General features: G+C 33.0%; 1 protein-coding gene across 10 annotated transcripts in view; it reads left to right on the forward strand.

Moving 5' to 3' along the window:
* LOC148624274 (hemicentin-1-like) overlaps positions 1-23,523 on the forward strand; it is a 96,786-nt gene that overhangs the window by 59,049 nt on the left and 14,214 nt on the right. For all 10 annotated transcript variants that reach the window (XM_088566913.1, XM_088566915.1, XM_088566918.1 and 7 more), the window contains 18 exons: positions 992-1,297; positions 1,708-2,010; positions 2,392-2,691; positions 4,494-4,799; positions 8,499-8,798; positions 9,072-9,377; positions 10,423-10,722; positions 11,987-12,292; positions 12,537-12,842; positions 14,060-14,365; positions 15,038-15,340; positions 15,676-15,975; positions 16,401-16,703; positions 17,442-17,741; positions 18,976-19,272; positions 19,862-20,164; positions 20,943-21,248; positions 22,719-23,021. In XM_088566913.1, coding sequence (XP_088423039.1) covers positions 992-1,297; positions 1,708-2,010; positions 2,392-2,691; positions 4,494-4,799; positions 8,499-8,798; positions 9,072-9,377; positions 10,423-10,722; positions 11,987-12,292; positions 12,537-12,842; positions 14,060-14,365; positions 15,038-15,340; positions 15,676-15,975; positions 16,401-16,703; positions 17,442-17,741; positions 18,976-19,272; positions 19,862-20,164; positions 20,943-21,248; positions 22,719-23,021 — 5,454 coding nt within the window. The remainder of the gene's footprint in view (positions 1-991; positions 1,298-1,707; positions 2,011-2,391; positions 2,692-4,493; positions 4,800-8,498; positions 8,799-9,071; positions 9,378-10,422; positions 10,723-11,986; positions 12,293-12,536; positions 12,843-14,059; positions 14,366-15,037; positions 15,341-15,675; positions 15,976-16,400; positions 16,704-17,441; positions 17,742-18,975; positions 19,273-19,861; positions 20,165-20,942; positions 21,249-22,718; positions 23,022-23,523) is intronic.

Here is a 23,523-nt window from a genome sequence, read left to right on the forward strand (position 1 = left end):
CAACCATAGTCAAAACTTTGACACTGTCTATTGATTTACTGATATTGGTCAGTATAACAATAGCTTGGACAGTATTATACTGATATTGGTCAACCATAGTCAAAACTTTGACACTGTCTATTGATTTACTGATATTGGTCAACCATAGTAAAAACTGGAACAGTGACAATTAACTTTCTATTGTATCTATAATTCTTTGTTTGCTGTCTGTAATATTTTTATTGATCTTTGAACTTTCACTGAGAACATTAGTTGTGTGTGTCTATTTTCCCTGTCTTGTATTTATCCTTGGAATATATTCTTATGAGTTCTGCTCACTCCTTGGTTCCCTTGAATACTCAACATAGACATAAAATTGTGATTGTAGCTTATGTTTTATGTTTTAATTTTTCTAATATTAATTACAGGTTTCTTTATTATACATGAATTAACACTGGTCATTTTGCTCTGAATGACCTCATATTTGTGTCCTAATAACCTTTTGACGTCACTGAAACAATGTAATTTTTAAATTGTGATGTCATTAATCTTTATGTTGAAGGAAAATTCAGTAAGAAAACAACATGAAAAATGTGTTATTTTTGTCAATGGTGTCCACAAGTGTAAATATGTCTATAGTCAAACAATCTTTACTTTTGTGTTGCAGGTATTAACCAACGATACTTGTGTACATTTGTATGTTAATTTTTGTTTTTACTTTTTATCAGTATTGAAATAATGAGGTACAACAATGTATTTATTTACAGGTTTCTTTAAAGACATTCAAATAAAATGATGTGAATATAATTAAAACAAATCATGTGCATCTGTTTGCTTGTCTTTTCGTGTGTTATGCATAGTATAAATTACTCCGTAGTTTATCACATATAGTTGTGATTTCATGTTTTACCATAATCTTTTATAAGTTGAAACCTGATAGTTGGAGCTGGCTACATTATGGATATGTTAAAGGTTTAAACCAACCTTACCATTATTAGCTTTATAATTTTAGCTCCACCTGTGCCTACTGTTGCTCAGAACTCCTACTCAGTGACCACTGGCCAGCCTGTTACCTTGGTTTGTACTGTCAGTTCTATCCTACCTGTAACTTCTGTGTACTGGCAAAGTAATATTGGTGGCATCACAACTACCATTACATCATCCACAAATACTGCCAAGTATAGTGGCAGTACGGTTGCCAATCCATCCTTAACGATATCCAGTGCTAGTTCCTCTGATGCTGGATCTTATACATGTTTTGCTACCAACAGTGTGGGAACAGGACAGAGTGGTGCTACTGCACTTAGTGTAACTGGTAGTAAGTACAACATTTACATGGAAAGTCATATTTTATCTTGATGATTTTTTTTCCTTAAGTGGTGAAGGTTCATGAGGTATGGCTCATTTCATTGAAAAATGTATTTACTGACAATATGATTGGTAGAGACCATGAGCTAATTGATTTATATTCATCTTTATTCATATTTAAATCCAAACACCTGTATCTGCCCTGAAAGTAGAGGCATATTATAGTTTAAACAGCATACCCAAATCATAAGTAAGCATTGCATATAAAACTAGTGGTACCTATTTCCTGTAAGCCTTAATTGAGTTATTGTCCAAGTACTGTTAAATTCAAGGTCGATAAAAAGGCCAAATTCTTACTAAAACTGAATTCATTTAAAAAAAGAGATGTTTCTAACCTTTTTATTATTTGAAATGTTTTAGATATACCAACTGTAACCATTCAAGACCCAACTTACTCAGTTTTAATAGGAAACTCAGTTACTCTTGTCTGTACTGTGTCAGCTAATCCAGTACATACGTCTGTGGAATGGCGTAAGGTGACAAACACTGGTACTGTTCCTGTCAATCCTGGAGTTGTCAATAAATATTCAGGGTCAACAGTCAATACCCCATCTCTTACTATTAACAATGCTGATAATACTGATTCTGGGACCTACATATGTACAGCTACTAATGCTGTAGGAACTGGTCAGAGTCAACAGACTACACTCACTGTTACTGGAAGTAAGTTATGACAATGGAATGTAATGGAAAATTAATTTACTGATGAGGGGAAATCCTACTGATTGACGCTTGTCATTGGCAAGATATAAGAACAGAAAATTAAACATGTTATTTCGTAATTTAGGAGATATTGGGGACAAATTTAATTAGTGAAAAGATGAAATTTTATCAAATTTAAAGTTTTGATGAATAGCTCAACTCCTGCTGCTCTGAACAATATATGTAAATTTATGTGAAAATTATAAAATTTTGTCTCCAGGGTATTTCTCCGAAATTATTGATTATTACTCTTGAAGATGAAGATACACTTCAAGGATATGTTGATTGATCATCTCAAAACTAACAATAATCATCAATGAAACATTCCCCCTATTTTATTAGATGTTCCTGTAGTACAAGTTTTAAGTCCAACATACTCTGTGATTTTTGGAGGAACTATTACTCTAGAATGTACAGTATCGGCCACACCCACTCACACAAGTGTTCAATGGAGACGGATTCAGAATGGTCTTGAATCACCCATTAATACAGCCTCCAGTAAATACAGTGGTGCTGTAGTTAACTCACCATCCCTGAGTATAAATAATGCAGATCTTAATGACAATGGAGAATATGTTTGTACTGCCACTAACATTGTTGGAACTGGCAGAAGTTCAACAACTGTACTTACCATCACTGGCAGTAAGTAGTTCCATAATCCAATAGTAACTTTACAATAAATACAACCAAAAAAATTATGATAAATTTATTTATGCCCACTTAAACCAAATTATTTATATCAATAACTTTTTTGACAAATTTGTTGCATTGTTGTTTTTTTGTATGTAAAATTAACTGTTTTTTTTTTTTTTTTTTTTTTTTTAGAAAATAGTCATTCCTTAAATATGATCACCTTTTATTCACAGTTTGCATTTTAATTGTTTTATTACTTATATTTACTATTTGTCTTTTGCAATTAACTTCCAATTAACTTCCAATTTCTTGCTTTAAACATTTAGAAAAAAAAACAAGATTGTAGAGGCTGATTGTTTATTTAGCATTCATTCTTGTTCAAAACATTTAATATGAGTATCTAAGCAAGATGAAAGATGAAATTTCATTATACTCATACCATTATTGAAAATGTGGTATTGTGAGTTGTTACAGAGCATCACATGCCAGACTAACGATTGACGTTCAGTCAAACCGGAAAAGGTATCAGACAGGCCCATAGAAATGGATCAGGGAAGTGAATTCATTCAAAGTGGAAGTAGCTTTTAAATTGATTTAAAATTAAAGCATACAATTCAAAACCAGGAAAAAATGATTTACAGTATTACATACAGTATCTAGATTCTGTAATGCTAAATTATTTTTTAAAAAATGTACAATCATTTACCTTTCCTATCTAGCCTCTTCAAGCTATTGTCCCTTTTTCACATAGGTATGAAAAGTGTATTAGTGTGATGTGCTGTTGTGCCTTACTCATATTACTTAGGTCCTAACTAAATCTTCAAAAGTGAATCTAAACATGATGATGGCTTTGACTTTTACTTATCTTTATTATATATTCTTGTACAAAAAAACATGTGTTTGTTATATGCTTTTCTTGTGTTTAGGATAACCATGAAACACATATGCAAACTAACAAATTAATTCATGAAAAACAAGTAATTAAAAGAATCATTTAGTAATTTTGTGTTTTCAGTTGGATTTCGTAAATGAAAAGAGTGTGGTTGTCAAAAACAAATGATTTTAAGAGATTGTCCATGTAAAATTCAGGCAGATCCTATGATATGGATGACACAGTGTAAATTCCACTTAAATTTTTTGTTCCAATGTAATGTATATATCATATGTGTGTCAAATAGTATAAAGATTGTTTTAAATCATCAATGAATGGCTCAGAAAATGAAAAAAATTCTCTTAAGAAAGCAACCAATTTTTTCTCAAATTAAAGAATTATCTCCCTTTTTTCAATGAATTTCAATGCTTTCTATGTAATTTTTTTATTTTTAAATCATTACAGTTAATGAAACACCAACATTCAACTTTGGGGAAAGATGCATTTGTGATATGAAATGGGAGAAAACTTTTTTAAAACAAATTTTGTCATGTGCCACCCAGTGTCTGTTTTTTTCATGGACTGCCTCTTAAATATTTTTAAATGCACAAAAACATATATTTATTAGTCCTAAACATGTGTTTCCATGTGTTGCAATTTTGCCTTTTATGCAATAGATTATAAAGCTGCAGAAATTGACACATTATTCTGTAAAAAAGTATGTCAAAAGATGTGAAAAAATGAACTCTCTTTAAAATAGTGTACAAATGAAACTTTTTTTATACCAAAAACTGATGTATTTTCTCCCAATCCAGGGGAATGGCTTGTTATCCCCTGGATTTGTTAAGATAAAGAAATATTATTTATCTCTAGTATGTTTGATAAAGCGTGGTAACATTGAATTATATCTTGACCCACCATAAAACATTCTCCATTGCAGATCCACCAAGTCCAGTGATAGCACAGAATTCTTACACTGTACTGATAGGTAGCACCATGACATTGGTTTGTACTGTCACATCCAACCCTTCTGCTACCTCAGTCTCTTGGCAATTCACCAGAAATGGTGTCACAACTACAATTGATGTTGTCAACAATAACAATAAATATGGAGGCTCAACCCTGAATGTTCCCTCATTGACAATTTTCAATGCAGCCAATAGTGATCAGGGAGACTATGTTTGCCGAGCCACTAATCAATTTGGAACTGGGTCCAGTCAGACTACTACACTTACAGTTACAGGCAGTATGTATACATTTTAAACTTTGAGGAAGGTTTATAGGTAAAACAATGGACTGTGTTAGTAAAAACTTTGATAACTAACTTGGGTTTTCTACTTTGCTAATGTTATTGTAATAATAAGCTTATGGACAATCATTCTTTAACTTGTATAAATATTCTCAGGTAATGCACTCAACATTAAATTGTATTCCTGTAGTGTTTTTTGAAAAAGAAATAACAAATTTTTTTTTAATGCATCTGAAATCAATTGCTTTTATTAATGATAAAAAACTACAAGAAAATATTTGTTCTTATTTAGAATAGGTCAACACCTGTAGAAACAATGCCTATTGTAATGGTTATAATAGCAAATTTAAAAAGCAGAGTTCTAAATTAAGTTTATAAGTTTGTATAACATAGTCAATTGTTTTGACTATTAAAATATACAGCAGAAAAATGTTTTTTGAATTCTGGATTGTATACCGGTAGTTAGAATAAGCATTGGCTTTCACTTTTTTAGCTCACCTGAAGGCCATGTGAACTATTGGCATTACTTGGCTTTGACTGTTAGCATATTTTTCAAAAATGCTCTTCTGAAACTACGGGACAAAATTCAATGAAAGTGGGTATGATTGTTCCATAGGGTATCCTGCAAAAAATGACATTTGGGATTTTTGAGCCTTGAAAAAAAATGGAGGATGCTTCTAAAAATAAAAGCACAAGAATAAGAGAGCAGTTTTTTGCATGTATCTCCATAACCATTTGGTTACACCAAATTTTGACATTGGGGTAAAACTGTTCAGCATGATGAGATCCATCTGTCATCAAATTTTTGTGAGAATATTTTGACCCATGTTGGAGTTACTGAAATTTCTGAATTTTTTTTTATATATTTTTGATGTTATTACTTTTAAATATCTTCTCCTCAGAAACTAACATACAACAAAAGTTTGTGTGATTGTTTCTTAGGATATCCTACACAAAATTACTTCAGATTTTTTATTCACGAAAAAACAATGGTGGCCGTTACTGAAAATAGGATATAGGGGTCAGACAGCAGTTTTTGGCATATATCTCAAAAATCATTAAGTTCTTAAAAATTCTGACTGAGGATAAATAGTGAAGAGAGATCTATCTGTGATCATATGTTGGGTATTATTGCCCTATCTGTGGTTATATGTTGGTTTATTGCCCTATTTGGAAGTTTTTTTTTGTTATTGTTTTTAACTCACCTGGCCAAAGGCCAAGTGAGCTTATGCCATCACTTGGCATCCGTTGTCGTGGACAAATTTTCAAAAATCTTCTCCTCTGAAACTACTAGACTGACAGGTTTTAAACTTGGCAGGATTGTTCCCTAGGTTTTAAACTTGGCGAGATTGTTCCCTAGGTTTTAAACTTGGCAGGATTGTTCCCTAGGGTGTTCTGCACAAAATGACTGTTGGGATTTTTGATCCATAAAAATCATGGCCGCCGTTACTAAAAATAGAACATAGGGGTCAGATGGCAGTTTTTTGCAAATAACTCAAAAACCGTTGTCTTTAGGAAATTTAGGTGGCACGTAATATTGTTCAGCATCATAAGATGGACCTATGCCGAAATTTTCAAAACGATTCATCAACTGATGTAGTAGTTGCGGCCCCTGAAACAGCTTTTTTTGCATATTTCGCATGTGCAAATTTGAAAATTTTCTTCTCAAAATCCATTGCACAGAATTCAACGAAAGTTGGCATATATCTTTCTTAGGGTATTCCACACAGAATGACCATTTGGATTTATGATCCATGAAAAAACATGGCCGCCATTACTAAAAATAGAACATAGGGGTCAGATGGCAGGTTTTTGCAAATAACTCAAAAACCATTGCCTTTAGCAAATTTCTGGGAGCAGGTAATATTATTCAGCATCATGACACGGACTTATGACGAAACTTTCAAAACTATTCGTCATCTGGTGTAGGAGTTGTGGCCCCTGAAACAGTTTGTATGCATATTTTGCATCTGCAACTTTGAAAATCTTCTTCTCAAAATCCATTGCACAGAATTCAACGAAAGTTGGAATATATGTTTCCTAGGGTACCCCACACAAAATGACTGTTGGGATTTTTGATCCATGAAAAAACATGGCCACCGTTACTAAAAATAGAACATAGGGGTCAGATGGCATTTTTTGCAAATAACTCAAAAACCGTTGTCTTAAGGAAATTTCTGTTAAGGTAATATTGTTCAGCATCATGAGATGGACCTATGCCGAAATTTTCAAAATGATTCGTCAACTGATGTAGGAGTTACTGCCCCTGAAACAGTTTTTTTTTTCATTTTTCCCTGTGCCACTTTGAAAATCTTCTCAAAATCCATTGAGAGAATTCAATGAAAGTTGGCTTATTGTTCCTTATTGTTTCCCACACAAAATGACCATTGAGATTTTTGATTTGTTAAAAAAAACATGGCCGCTGTTACTAAAAATAGAACATAGGGGTCAGGAGGCAGTTTTATGCAATTAACTGAAGAACCATTACCTTTAGCAAAATTCTGCAGGGTTATATTATTTAACGTAATGGGATGGACTTGTACTAAAATGTTCAAAACATTTTGTCAACTCATGTAAGAGTTGTATCTCCTGAATCATTTTTTTTTCACGTGTACTCTTTTGAAAATCTTCTTTTCTAACATTATTTTAGATCATTCAATGAAAATAAGCATATTTGTTCAATAGGGTATGTGTTCAAATTGACTTATGTGATTTTTAATCCATGATAAGATACAGCTGACATTACTAAAAATGAAACATAGGGGTCAGAAGATCTTTCTTTGGCAAATAATTCAAAACCTGTTGCCTTATAAGCATATTGATATTGCATGTAACTCTAAAACCGTTACCTTTTGCAAAAGCTTTGCAGGGGTTATATTGTACAACATCATGAGTCCTACCAATGCTGATATTTTAAAAATGATTTGTCTACTAATGAAGGTGTTTTGGCTCCTGAAACATTTCTGAAATTTTTTTTTTCCACATGTACAACTTTGAAAATCTTCTCTAAAACCATTTAAAACCATTTAAGATCATTTAATGAAAATTAGCATATTGGTTCTTAAGTATATTGTGCTATGACATCTGATTTTTAATTTGTGAATAGATATGGCTGCCTCTTCTAAAAACTGAACGAAGTGGTTGGAAGACATTTTTTTGAAAATAATTAAAAAACTGTTGCCTTTAGCAAAATTCTGGTCCAGGTCATAAAAATGCCATTAAAAGCGTTTACTACATTTGACAATTAAGTTAATTTTAACTTAGCCTGCCTCATTCCTCAAGTTTTTAGAATAAGCAAATGGTTAACCAGGTGAGCAATTCAGGCTCTCTTGAGCCTCTAGTTGATATTGTTACTTCTCAGACCCATACAGAATTCAATGAGGTATTGGTTGATTAAAGTCAATGACTTTTTTATGCAATAACCCATAACACTCTTATAGACACTGACCATTTTTGGGATTTGATGTCAAGATAAGACATTTTTTTTTGCATATGTACAAAATTATATTTATATTTCAACAGGAACTACTTGAAAATCTGCCTTGTAAAGTAATAGCAAAAAAATTGACCATTGTTTTTATGTTTTTTTAAATAATTTGGAATATTTTTTTATTTTTCAAAAAGATCCCAGCCCCTTCCTCGCTAATAAAACACTTACCAGTAGATGAAAAGTCTAATACTTTTCTTTATATTTAGGTATTCCTACTGTGCAGGTGCTTTCATCTACATATAGTACCAACTTTGGAAATTCAATAACATTGGAGTGTACAGTTTCTGCCAACCCTACTCATACCAGTGTGCAATGGAAGAAGCAGGTCAATAATCAGTTTGTTGATATTGTCTTTGCTAACAACAAGTATTCAGGATCTGTTGTCAACAACCCATCTCTGACTGTCAACTCAGCTGATCTGAATGATGAAGGTTACTACATCTGTACTGCTACTAACAGTCTTGGAACTGGACAGAGTGCTCAGACTTTCCTTGATGTTCTTGGAAGTAAGTGATTCTATATTCTACTTACACTACTGAAAAGTACACTTTATCTGTACTCATTTGTATTTCAAAGTTAACTTTATAGTAGGATGGGTTTTAATTTAACAAAATTTTTTAAATTTTATTTGAAAACTCTCTGATCAAAGTGTAGACTTCTTATTAACCTCTATTAAGCATATTTACTTTATAGAATTTTAAAATCATGTGAATTTTTTCCATAATAAAAAAGAATGTACCTTTCTTCTGTTTATAATATTTTATGTTCATTTCGTTCAGACATCTTAACAGTAACTATTCAGCAGACAGCTTACAGTGTAACTCGTGGTGGAACAATTACCCTTGGATGTACTGTCTCAGGTTCCCCTGCTGCTAACAATGTGTACTGGCAGAGAACTAGCAATAGTGTTGTAACAACTATAAATAGCAATACAAACACCAACAAGTACTCTGGCTCCACAACCAATTCACCATCTTTAACTATAGCTAATGCTGAGGAAAATGATGAAGCTTCCTATGTGTGTTTTGCTACCAATGTTGTTGGTACTGGACAATCTCAGCCTACTTTCTTAACTGTTACTGGCAGTAAGTACATGTAATTATGCTGAGAAAAGCAGGGGCAGATCCAGGATTTTATGAATGGGAGGCATAATTAAACCAGACATGTTTAATGAATGAATATGATAAATTGACATATTCAATAAATATTCAGCAGATTACAATAAGTTTTTTGTTTTTTTTTCTTTGAAAAGGGGGACATATGTCCATTACATCCTCACCTGGACCCTCACCTGAAAAGCTGTTATGATAGGTACCATTACAGCTTTTGCAAATAAACAATAAAAATCTAGTGAATGCTTAACTTAACGTTAGCCTTGATCATTGTAAACATATTAATTTTCATGGTGTTCTATTATACCCACTCAACCATTGGGTGGTATATTGGAATCACCTTTTCCCCCTGTCATTCCGTCATTCCGTCCAAATTTTCTTTGCAATTATTTTGAATTCTAATGGATTAGTTGATTTCAAATTTGGTATGTAGCTTCATATAGATGGGGCATATGTTGTGAGCATTTTTAATTGCTCTCTAAAATCAACTTCCTGTTTCTTGGGACTTTGCCATTTTCTACTATATGGGATGATAGAGAAAATTTTTGTCACAAAAATTTTGGCTCCCTATTGATGGATTGATTTCAAATTTGTTTGTGAGGCATATAGATAGGCATATTCTATAAGCAGTTTTTGGTTTCTCTTTGATATTAACTTCCTGTACAAGTGGGGGTATGCATAGCACAACAACATATGCAACTTCTTGTTATTGCTATTTTTGTGATTGACAGAATAGCACAAAAAAAGTACCCCTGGAATTGATTCACAAGACTTTAAAATGCTTATAATTTTTTTTAAACATTTGAAATTGATATCCACAATTATGTTCACTTGACAGAATATGCAAAAACATTAGTACACTTGCAGTATTCTATGTGATTTTTCCTATTGTATTTTATTGCAGATCAAGGTCAATGAACTCGGTATGTGAGCTTTATGGTTCACATGATTTTTTAAAAAAAGTAAAAATGAAAATGCACATTTATTAAAAGGAATTAAGATTTGTGTTTTTTTGTAGGTATTCCAGTGGTACAAATTGCTCAGAACAGTTACAGTGTCAATTTCGGAGGCACTGTCACATTAGTGTGTACAGTAACAGCCAACCCTACCCATACAAGTGTACAGTGGCTGAGAGTTATTAATGGACAGTCTCAAAATTTGAATCTTGTCCAGAATAAGCATAGTGGATCAACTGTTAATACACCATCAATAACAATCAACTCTGCAGATCTCTCTGATGAAGGCAATTACATATGTACAGCCACCAACAGTATTGGAACTGGACAGAGTCAACAAACTTTCCTAGATGTTGTAGGAAGTATGTGCTCATATTTACCTATAATGTCCAATACACAGGGGTTTAGAAACTCTACAAAATATGTTGTTTTACTCATTCTGCAGTACCAATCAATTTTGGGCTGTTAGGCCTCTGATATACATGGGCACATTTGTGAGGATATTGGCTGTACTAGTTTTTGTAAAATTGATGTTAGAATCCAAGCAAACTTTCCATACTTAACCAAAGTGTTAAACTAAAAAGTTGAATTGCCAATATTTACAGTTTGTCTATACTGAATGTTTTGGTCAAAAACTCAAGTTAGGTTATCTTAATATTTAAAAAAAAGAAAATTACAAAGTAATTTACCAATTAAAGATGAAATACAGATAGCTTTGCCAACATAGAGCTGATGTTATCTTTATTCTTTAGTAGTCTTATGGTTTATATTTTGGCTGGTCTAGATTCTGTACTGTGGCACAGGTATCACCTTTTTTAAAAAGAAAAAAAAATGTTCCATTTTGTATCGAAGAAGATATATTCAGAAAGCATCAGAATCAGTCGCTAAACTGCACTGTTCTAATAAATTTGAAAATTGCATAATTCACTTCTTGATTTTGTTCATTCATTAAGTAATAATCCCCTTGCAGGACATGTGTTGAACTAATAATGAAAATGAAAATAAAGCAAAATAAGAAAAAATTGCCAAATTGTCAAACTCTTTGATATTTATACAAAAATAGCCTTGATAGTTGTATCATTACAACTCCATACAAAATATTTTGTTGCTCAAAGCTTGTACCATACATTTTTGGAATAATTACCCCTAATCCTTCCATTTTTGTAGAAATTTTGTGAAAACTGTAAAGATACAGTATTTGTGACATCATTGTGACTCAATTATGACACAACAGCTTGTATATTCTGTATAATAGGAAAAGATACATATGTCTGCTTTACTGTAAGACTTTTAATTCCTAACACGCGCAGATTGGTATCATTCTATTGGTATTACCATGTTAAGAAATCGAGACTAGTAGGGAGCCAAAAGAACAGTTATTTAACAATCTCTAAGTTCACTAGGTCCTCCATGTTTATTGTCTTGGAATAAAAGTCAAGACAATTTCTTTGTGAGTAAAACTTTGTCTCAGGTCCATTCACTATTAATATTGGTCTAAACCTTGCAATTTATGTAAAAAGTAAAACCTTTGAAACTAACTCCTATCAGAAGCAATCTATTTTTTATTTTTAAAAAATTTGTTATCAAATTGCAGGACTTACATTTGATCTTTGATTTATCTTTCAGGCGTCCTTTCGGTACAGATTGTACAATCATCATACTCAGTTTTGATTGGTCAGTCTAGAACATTAGAATGTCTAGTTTCTGGTTCACCAGGTGCTACTAGTGTGTATTGGGAGAAGATTGTTGGAAGCTCTACCACCACTATAAATAGTAACACTAACACTAATAAGTATACTGGATCTACTGTTTCTACACCATCTCTAACCATTCTTAATGCTGATCAGTCTGATGAAGCTAATTATGTCTGCTATGCTGTAAATGCTGTGGGAACTGCAAATAGTCAACAGACTTTCTTGGATGTCACTGGAAGTATGTGCCTTTTTAATGTATAGCTGTTTTTAATAGCTGTTTCAGGTTTACATCATTACACATTTTTGTTTCAGGTATTTTTTTTGAATTGGTATAAAGTAAATATTCTTTAAGAATTTGTTTAAAAATAGTAACTTTTCTGTCAGCAGTTTTAATAGTATTACATGTTTTTTTCTCAAACTTTCAAATTTCAAATAAAATCCCAAAACTTCTTTTCATTGTTGTACCTTTTTTTTCTCCATAGACGTACCGTCAGTTGTTATTCAACAGGCACAGTACACAGTGCTAGTAGGAAACTCTGTCACATTAGTCTGTACAGTCACAGCAAACCCAACCCATACTAGTGTCTATTGGAGAAGAACTGTCAGTGGTATTACCACAGATATTACTGTAGCCAATAGTAACAACAAGTACAGTGGATCCACAGTTAGTACACCTTCACTGACCATAAATAATGCTGGGGCAGCCGATGAGGGCAGTTATGTTTGTTTTGCCAGTAATTCAGTTGGTACTGGTCAGAGCTCACAAACATTCCTGGATGTTTTTGGTGGTAAGTTACTATACATATTTGTTTTTAAAGAGCCCTAATTATTACAGTTTTTGTGAATGTAATTTGTCTTTTTTGCACGTAGAGAAGTGACAGACATCCTATAATTTTCACTTTGCTCATTTGACTGTTGGTTGACAGTTTTTGTAAGTACAGTATCTAAAAAATATTTACCTAGTACAGTGAAACCTATCTAACCTGAACCCTGAAAAAACCAAAACAGAAAACCTGTATAAACAAGTCCTTTTTCCCCTTCATATAAGTTTAAATTATTTTAAATTTGACTAAACCAAACATCTGCCTTAACTGAAAAAAAAACACAATCTATAGATATTTGAAGAATGTTTGCTGTTCTGTTTAAAAATAATTTGCAAGAACACTATAAGTAATCAAAATTGATGGGTCAGTGTGCTTGTTTTAGGGATAAAAGCCCTTAAAATTTTGGCAGGAAAAGGACTTCTCTTACTTTTCATATGTTTTGTCTTAGTAGGTTTTATCTATTAAAAAACCTGAAGAAATAACAAGAATTTCATAAAAAATTCCCAAATAACATTTTCAGGTGTGTTAATGAATTTAAAAGAAAATCAGGGTCACTGGGCAAAAAGTAGCAATGCTTAGCATTGCTATGAAATGGATAATACCAGAGGAGTACGAAAGTCTGACAAACTGGTTATTTTTTTCCCACTTTTTTATTATTATTTGCAGAAGTGTGTATTGTATTTCAATGCTGAAAAGTTTAGTAAAAATAGTTGTGATGAAAAATCACATGATTATGAGAGTAAGACTTCGAGAATGCAATAATGAAAACTAAACATTGTTCAAAGTTCAAATTATGTACACTTCTTTAATATCATCTGCAGGTGTGTATATTTAAGTTTAGGCTTCAGATAATGCTAATATGATTTTATGCTATGCCTATGATGGACGGAGTTCAATGTTGCATTTGTGCAATCGTCTACTTTAGTGTTGACAAATTTTGTCAGTTCCGTAAGAAGATTTTTCATCAACTCATAGTTTTGGTCTTACATTCTACATATATATGACGTCGCTGACACTTTGTCCATATTTATGTATTGTGAACCCAAAATCTCTAAAACTATACAAGTCTTTAGTACAAAAATCTACAATTATCTGTTCTGCTACTATAATGTAAAGATGTAAAGGAATAACTAAGGATAAATAAATATCTTAAAATATTTACACACCTATTATTCTTACAGCAATTCCAACAGTGGTTATCACAAACCCATCCTACACCGTGAACATTGGCAGCACAGTAACCATAGGCTGCTCTGTAAGTGCTAATCCAAGTGAGACTAGCGTGTATTGGCAGAAAATACAGAATGGTGTCACTACAACCATTAATGCAGGAAGCAACCAAAACAAATATGGTGGATCAACCGTGCAGTCACCTTCACTACAAATCTTTAATGTTGATCAGAGTGACCAAGCTAACTATGTCTGTTTTGCAACCAACAGTGTTGGAACTGGTAACAGTCAGCCATCTACATTAAATGTTCTTGGAAGTAAGTACAGCCTAAGGATAGAATAACCTTTAGATATTGTTTAAGGTCCTGCCACAATATATGGAGGACCTTTTATAGTGATCTTTCTATCCATAGCAAATGGTGTCCAGGTTGAAATTTTTTTCGAATTTCAAGCTAAGGATTTGATGTTTTGCAGGTAGCTAGGAAACTTCTAGAGAATTTGTCAGTTACCAGGGTTTGTAACTTTTGACCTTTAAAGTTTTGTACATTTTTGTTGCTTTTTCAAAGTATTAAACAATCTTCCAATTGTAACTTTTTGTCATTGATAATAGGATTTTGAAATTTGGCATGAGGGTCTTAACAAATTTAAACTCCTTTATGGCAGGACCCACAGAAACAGGTTCCAACTCATGATATCTAGGTTGATTCTGTTAGAACAACTGTCAAGAGGTCAAAATTTATAATGTTTTCCAAATAGATTGAGCCTTAGTTTTACTTACAAACTTACAGTTGAGTCAAAAAATGCCCAAATATCTATTTTCAAAACACATTAGCATACATTCTCTGACTGTTACTGAGCTAGATATAGATATTCACTTAGATCAAACTGGAAAAATGCATTAATTTTAAATTTAAGAATTCTTTAAGTCTAAATTACTGGGTTTATTAGATCTACTCTTTACAATAAAACATTTGTTTCTCTTTTTGTAGACATTCCTGTTGTTGTTATCCCACAAAACCAGTACACTGTACCTTTTGGAAATACCATTCAGCTGGAGTGTCAGGTTACAGCTACACCTAGTCATACATCTGTAGAATGGAGGAGAACTGTTAATGGTGTCACCACAACAATTACCGTTACCAATAACAACAAGTACAGTGGCTCCTCTGTCAGTACACCATCATTAACAATAACAGGAGCTAATAATGCAGATGAAGGTTTCTATACATGTTATGCTACAAATAGTGTAGGAACAGGGAACAGTCAGCAGACCTATTTGGATGTCCAGGGTTGTGAGTATTGTTCATTTATTAAACTTAAGTAATACACTTTTTCCGTTTTGATGGTCTAGAATTCATCACTAGTTTTGTGTCATGTCCATTTATCCTTGACATCAAAGAATTCTATTTTGTATCCAATTTCTAACCAAGCAATGACTGCATGCCCTACTGATAGGAGACTTTTATTTTATATCCAATATCTAACCTAGCAATGACTGCATCCCCCACTGATAGGAGACTTCTATTTTGTATCCAATGTTGGACCAGGCAATGACTGCATCCCCCACTGACAGGAGACTTCTGTTTTGCTGCTTAACAACTAAACATTAAAATTTTTATTTTAACAGCCGTTCCAGTGGTGCGAGTTCTTTCCAACCAGTACACTGTACTATTAGGTAATACTGTTACATTAGAGTGTACTGTCACTGCTAATCCAGCACATACCTCTGTACAGTGGACACGTGTTCTCAATGGACAGGTTCAGAATATTGACCTCACTAATAGCAAGTATAGCGGCTCTTCTGTAGGAACTCCATCTCTGACTATATCTGGTGCCCAGAACACTGATGAGGGATATTATACATGTACTGCTACCAACATCGCAGGAACTGGAAGTAGTCAGCAGACTTATCTTGATGTTACAGGAAGTAAGTTTAAAACAGACTAGCTTATCTTCAAAACATTAGACTCCAAACTGTCTATATATTGTCTTTGTTGCTAACAATAAATTTTCAATATTTTTCCAAGGCAACATTTGATTTTATTAATCAATATGGTAATTTGTCTGAATTATATATGTTTGTACCTGTAATTATACACTCCCCTAAAATAATCTATTAAATCCAAGTCTGTTAAAAAAGTTTCACTGAAAAAGTTTAATTTTACATTAAAGAATTAATTTATACAAGATAACAATGGAAATGATGTGAAAACCTACTAAGTCAAAAAGATGTTAAAGTACAGTGTACCACATAAGCATTGTATAAAAATTAGTAACTACAACAAAGATTGAAGCAACAGCAGTATTTTTAGATATCAAGTATTATCATGATGAACCTATTTTTATTTTCAGACGCACCAATAGTACAAGTTTCTCTGCCAAACTACAATGTAGATACAGGAAAATCTGTTACTCTTGGGTGTGTTGTTTCTGCAAGTCCAGCAGCCACCACTGTGTACTGGCAAAGAATTGATTCTAATGGTGCAGGTTCAACCATTGATATGAATTTAGTCAAGTACTCTGGTTCAACTGTTCAGAATCCATCTTTAACCATAAGCAATGCCCAGCTCAGTGATGAAGGAAATTACAGATGTTACGCAACCAACAGCATTGGAACTGGACAGAGTCAGAACACTTACCTTGATGTAGTAGGAAGTATGTTAATTTGTACAGTATACCTACAGTCTCGATGCCACTTAACTTTGTCTGTTTTCCATGTCTGGTCTTTGTCCCTGGATTACATTCTTTTGATTACCGCTATAACCTTGGTTCCCTTGATTACTCTTTGAAAACACTAACCATTTATATTTGAAGTTAGTTACATTGAAACATTTCTTAAATTATTTTAATATCACTCTCAGTTCAAAGCATATCTCAAATAAAGATATTCTATTAGTAAATGGTCTTGGAAACAGCTTTCACCTTACATCTAAAATGGGAACTAGTGTAAACATGTTAGTAAGTATAAACATTGTTTGTTTTACAATGCATTGTATCATAAATTTTGTATTGTTAGTTTATAATTAATCAAATTGCCATTTTGCTTAGTTCACCTGATACTTTTTAATACCAAAATAAACTTGAATGATAATAAAGTTTCGATTGATTTAATTGAGCTAATTTTTTTGGAAGCACCCTCAAAATACATTTTATCAACATGATGGCTTAAGATCTGAAACTATTCCAGATCAGTGTTATATGTATTTGCCAAAAGTTAATTAGAATGCAAGTTTTTTTCTCAGTTTTCAAGCAGTATGACCGAACTATTTACATATTTGCTGTAATATAAAATTTCAGCATAAGGGCATGTCACCATGGAGATCTCTTGTCTCACAAATCTTTTTCACAAAACTATTCTAAGTACATGTATAATTGAATATGACTTTGTTACAGACATACCAATAGTTCAGGTTCTGCAGAGTCAGTACTCAGTAAACATTGGTAGCAGCAGGACTTTAGAATGTACAGTGACAGCCAACCCTACTCATACCAATGTATATTGGCAGAGGAATGTTGCAGGCCAATTAACTCAAATCACAATTGACAATGTGAAGTACTCTGGATCTACAGTTGGTAACCCATCCTTGACTGTAAATAATGCTGAGAATAATGATGAAGGTTTCTATATCTGCTTTGCTACCAATAGTGTTGGAACTGGTCAAAGTGCTAATACATACCTTGATGTTATTGGAAGTAAGTGTGTTAATAATTATCAATTTAATTTATATTTCTTGCTGGGAAGTGACAAAGGGGCATGGAAAGGGTATTCCTTTATTAGTCCTTTTGTCTAACCATTCATAAGGTTGATGCATCTTGATGATGAAAGGCTCAGTAGTTGAAAAATTCTATAAATATAAGTCTTCCCTCTTTGTAAGAGTTGTTGTGAAATAATATTCTTATAGCTTGGTGAGCATATGTTTGAAGAGCAGTTTGACCATTAATGAGTAAGTTTTTTTTTTCAATTTCTTTCTGGCAAAGCAGAATAAGACTATAGTATAGGTTTGATTTGTCACTCTGCTTTATTTTTTAGTGGATAAAGTGGTTTGCGTTATTGATCTCCATTTGTAATTGGTATGTTAGTTTAGTAACACATTAAATTCCAACTTTGATCAATCAGAATAACTTTTTGGCCAGTTTTGCCCTTTGACATTGTCTTTTTGTGAAATGTTAAGTTGTATGTACCTTTTTCTGAGTTGAATGATTTGATTATTTGCTTATACGTAGATCTTAATAAATAAATAAGTAACAGCTCATTTTAGTTTGTTATTTATAGAGTTATGGCCCTTGGTCTTTTTTTATATGCAATTTTCAATTGTTAAGACATTTTTGTACCCCTTACAAACAAATTTTAGGGGTATGTAGGGATCAGCCTGTCTGTCTGTTTGTCTGTCCATTGATACCTTGGTCTGTCTTCATTCATTGTTAGTACCACTCTTTCTGAACTCATTGGATTTTTGTGGAATTTTATATGTAGGATGGGAATCATATGTATATGTAAATAAAGGAATAAAATTATTGTCAGAATTTTTGATAGAAAGTACAGTTTTGACCCTTTTATTTCTTCATATTGTGGCTTGTAGGTGACTCAAGTTTGCTCTCTGCAATACACTGAGATTTTGTGTTGAAATAAACATGTGATTGTTAAATCATCTAAGTTTATATATACTGTATATTTTTTTGGTATAATAATTGCAAGCCAATTTTCAACATTTTTAGCTCACCTGGCCAAAGGACATTGTTAACATTGTCAACATTCACTATGATCTAATTATTCCCTTGGTTTTCAGGTATTCTAATTATCAGCATATTATCATCCTGGTTTTAGGTATTCCAGTTATCAACATTCACTATGAACTAATTATTCCCCAGGTTATCAAGTATTACAATTGCCAACATACTGTATGAACTTATTCCCTCTGGTTTTCAGGTATTCCAATTGTCAACATTCCCAGTCCAACTTTCACTGTTAATTATGGTGGTACTGTGACCTTGACCTGTACTGTGACAGCCAACCCTGCTCATACCACAGTCTACTGGCAAAAAATTGTCAACAGTGTTGCTACAACTGTCAGTGTCAACAACAGGTATTCTGGCTCAACTGTCAGTACTCCCTCACTGACCATCACAAATGCTGAACAATCAGATGAAGGTTTTTATGTATGTTATGCTACTAACAGCATTGGAACAGGAAACAGTCAACAAACATTCTTAGATGTTATTGGAAGTAAGTGTAGAGTCTACTAGGTATGGGATTGGTGTGTCTGTATTGAGTAAAGTAAATATGTAAAATGTTACTTGGATATACATATAGTTAATATCCAGCTTCCATTTTACACAATTTCTTAGTTTAAACTATTACATGTATATAGAAGACCTAATTGGGCAGTACTTACAGCTGGGTTCATAATTCTTGTATTCCTTACTTGCTCAGCCATCATAAAATAAGGTTATGGTGAATGGGACTTGGCTAAAGTTTACATAAACAACAGTTAATTGAGCTACTTGTAATATACTTGTATGATCATACTCTTAGAAGATCTTCAGTATCTACTACAAAGAGAAAAGAAAGAATAATGTAGTTTTCTTTATTTTGGAAACCTGACTGGTGAGTTCCACAGCTAAACATCTTGCTTGTGATTAACTAGGTCTTGGATAACAGCTATAAAACCAAACAATACACTTTGTGAAGTTGATTTGAAAAGATCAAAGTTATCTGCTGAGGATCTCTCTAAATAAAACTGTGGATTCACTGTATATACGTAAACAGAAGGAAGTTTTATGACACACATAATATGTTTGAAATTGATTTTCAGGTGTCCCCATTGTACAAGTCTTATCCAACACATATAGTACCAATGTTGGAGCTAGCATTACATTAGAGTGCCGAGTGACCTCTAACCCTGCTCACACTTCTGTGCAATGGCTCCGTGTCCTAAATGGAGTCACATCCAGCATCAATCTTGGAACTGTTGGCAAATACTCTGGTTCTACAGTAAACCAACCATCACTTACTATCAATAATCCTGTTAACGCTGATGAAGGATATTATATATGTCAGGCAACCAACTCGGTTGGTTCAGGTCAAAGTTCTCAAACATATCTTGATGTCATTGGAAGTAAGTAAAACCTAATTTTGTTTGTGTATTGTTCATGCAGAGATAACCTTTAAAAGCTCATAAAGAGAAGAATTCTAGAATTAATTTGGTTTTAACTATTACGTAACTGTCTTTTTAAGAATCATTCAAATTCAATAAAATGTGATACACCTCAAAAAAAGGCTACATATTTTTTATTTTTGTTATTAAGATGCTTTATAGGTGCATATGATGAAATGTTTATTCATTCCATTCTGTCTGTTCTTAGGAGATTTTCCAAATGGAAAATCCAACAGTTTCTATTGAATTTTAGTGACATTTACAGAGTTATCTCCCTTAATTTTGAATTCTACAGTACATTCTATATAACTTTGATCTCCTATGAACAAGGGTTATATGAAAAATCACATGGTACTTTCTGTTTACTGACATTTTAAACAAAATATCAAAAATAAAAATATGTAGGTTTTCCAACCATGAATCACATTTTGCATGTGTTGATTGTTATGTGGAGTGCTACTTAAGTAGTGTAAGATATGCTGTAAATTCAGAAACAATTGTGGATGTTTAAATTTTGTGATTTAAGACAAAATTGTGATTTTAATTATTGCAATAATCTGATTAATCCAGTTACATTCTTTTAAAAGTTTTGATTATTGCCTTTAGTACAACCCTGCCTCTTTTTTCATAGTAATAAAAACATTGTAATATTTTCTAAATTAACAATATGCAAAATGAAATATGAAAACATTATAGCCTTTATTCATATTTGACCTTAAATGTTATCAATATTTTGTAGGTGTTTTGTCTGTTGTTGTACCCCAGTCACAGTACAGTGCTAACTATGGCCAGTCTGTTACTCTGGTTTGTTCTGTTTCTGGAACACCAGCAGCTACATCTGTGTATTGGCAGAAGGTGAAGAATGGCCAAACTACAACAATTAATACCAACTCCAATAGTAACAAATACAGTGGAGTTACATTGCAGAATCCTTCACTGACTATTAGTAATGTTGATAATTCTGATGAAGCCACCTACACCTGTTTTGGTGTTAACTCTATTGGAACAGGCCAGAGTCAGCAAACTGTTCTCTCTATTCTTGGAAGTAAGTCTTATATTTGTTCGAATTTACACTAAAGAATTAGTATCAAGTACAAATTGAAAAAAATATTGTTATCTTTAATATTTTGAATATTACTGCAGTTTCCATTTAACATATTTATACACTTTGAAACTTTGAGTCAAGAATGTATAGATATAATTTATCATGAAATGAATTATAACATGCTGCATTTAAAACATTTTGATATTTTCAGTCTTTAACTACCAGTCATCATGCCTCCTCTTCAAACATTCTTTTTGGGGTTTAAAGGAATTATCCTGTCTGCACCCTTCTAAACTGCTTAATGGATTTTAATGAAAATTTAAGGGAATGATAGGCAGTAAATGGATATGGGCATAAAGGAAGATAATTATTTGATGCCTTCAAAGGGAGATAATTCAAGTTCAGAATTTTACATAATGATATCTTGGAGAACTACCATTTGATTTTTTAATCAGGAAGAAGAAAGAGGAGTTTAAAAAAAGTAAGGGTAAAAAATCAACTAGTTTATCTATAATTTAAGAATAAGATCAGACAAAGTTGGGATAAATTCTTTCACCCAGTACATTTGAGGTTTTTCTCCTATGTAAGAAGAAAGGTTGAGTAGTTCTGGTTTTTTTTGGTGGAGAAGGGAGGAGGAGATTTGAAATAAGTAATGCAGGATTGAAATTTTTAAGAAATAAAAAGGCAGACAGGCCATAAGAAATAAGAAAAATAAAATGGCAGGACCTATTATTATCCTGATATTTTTTGTTTATTTTCAGGCAATATATATTTATACATTTTTTCATAATGAAAAAAAGCAGGATAGAAAATTTCATCTAACCCCCTGAACCCCATTAAAATCCAATTGTTGCTCTCTTTAGCACAACTCATAAATTGCTCAATGGATTTTGTTGAAATTTTAATGTAATGCTTCATATATAGGTGTCTTTGAAGGAATAGATAATCCAGCTAATGTTTCAAATGTTTTTAATGTCAGGTTGCTGCATTAGGAGGTTATTAAACCTGCAAAGGATTTATCTTAATGTATTACTACTTAAAGCAGGGGATATAATTTGTGTGAGCTTGCTCAAGTGTGTGTAGTATAAATGGCATTGTGCACCTGCTATGTAGATTTATTTGATCAGTATGATGGACTTTGGGTTTCCTTATGCCGTATTCAGACTTTTCCATGTTAGAAATACTCCAACGAGGTTCCTATTCTATATTAGTAATGCTTTTATGCATCTTAGATTAAAACTTTTGATTTGAATAAGTTTTAGGCTCAGATCAAAACTTAAAGATCACATGGAAGTTTTAGAAAGTATTTATGTACCTACGTGACTTGTAGGTGTGTGGGTATTCTTTTGTGAGGTATGCTCACAGTAGTGCTAATTTTGTTGAAAATTGGTCAATAAACATTCAGTTCACCATGGTTTATACAATGTCAGTTTTAGGGCAATTAGAAATGGAATCATGTTGTTATTCTAGATTTACCAACTGCCACGATACAATCAAACCAATATTCAGTCATTGTTGGAGGATCTGTCACCATACAATGTGTAGTTACTGGTAATCCTGCTGTCACTACTATACAGTGGACTAGATTAGTTGGTGGTAATACTGATGTTGTAGATATTGCTGGTACGGCACGTTACAGTGGTGGAACTGTCAACTCTCCATCACTTGTTATTTCTAACGCACAGAACGGTGATGAAGGATACTATACGTGTGCTGCTACCAATATTGTAGGAACTGGTACCTCACAGCAATCATTTTTAGACATAACTGGAAGTAAGTTGATAATAAAAATACTTACAGAATATTTATAAAAATATTCATTTTATAGTTAGTTACTGTATGTAGTGAAACATGTCTAAATTGAACTCTGAATAAACCAAAGTACTTTGTGAAGTCACTGTATATTACTAAAATGTATTTTGACCCTGTGCAGGTCTGGGTGTCAAAAGAATAGGCCTGCAGCAGCGCTAAGCTTGTCATAAAAGGCGACTAAATAGTGCTCAGAAATCTAGCCAGGGGCTAGGAGCTCTGCCCACAGAGCAACTGGGATGTGTGCCCCAGGTGGTGGAATGGGGTACCCCTGGTGTGTTACATGCTGGGGTTGTCAGGCTATAATACGGAAAACCTGACTGCAAACCATAGTGGTGCACCGTGTTGGGAAAGATGGCACGTTCCTTGCACGTTAAAGAACCCTGCTGTGGTATTCGATAGGAGTATGAACCTTTGCGCTCTGCCACAGGAGGCTAAATTGCCCGACACTACCCATCCCTCCCTT

The sequence above is a fragment of the Perna viridis genome, chromosome 2 (genome assembly GCF_037379345.1).
Source record: "Perna viridis isolate PV_CMFRI_1.1 ecotype Kerala chromosome 2, ASM3737934v1, whole genome shotgun sequence".
NCBI lineage: Eukaryota > Metazoa > Mollusca > Bivalvia > Mytilida > Mytilidae > Perna > Perna viridis.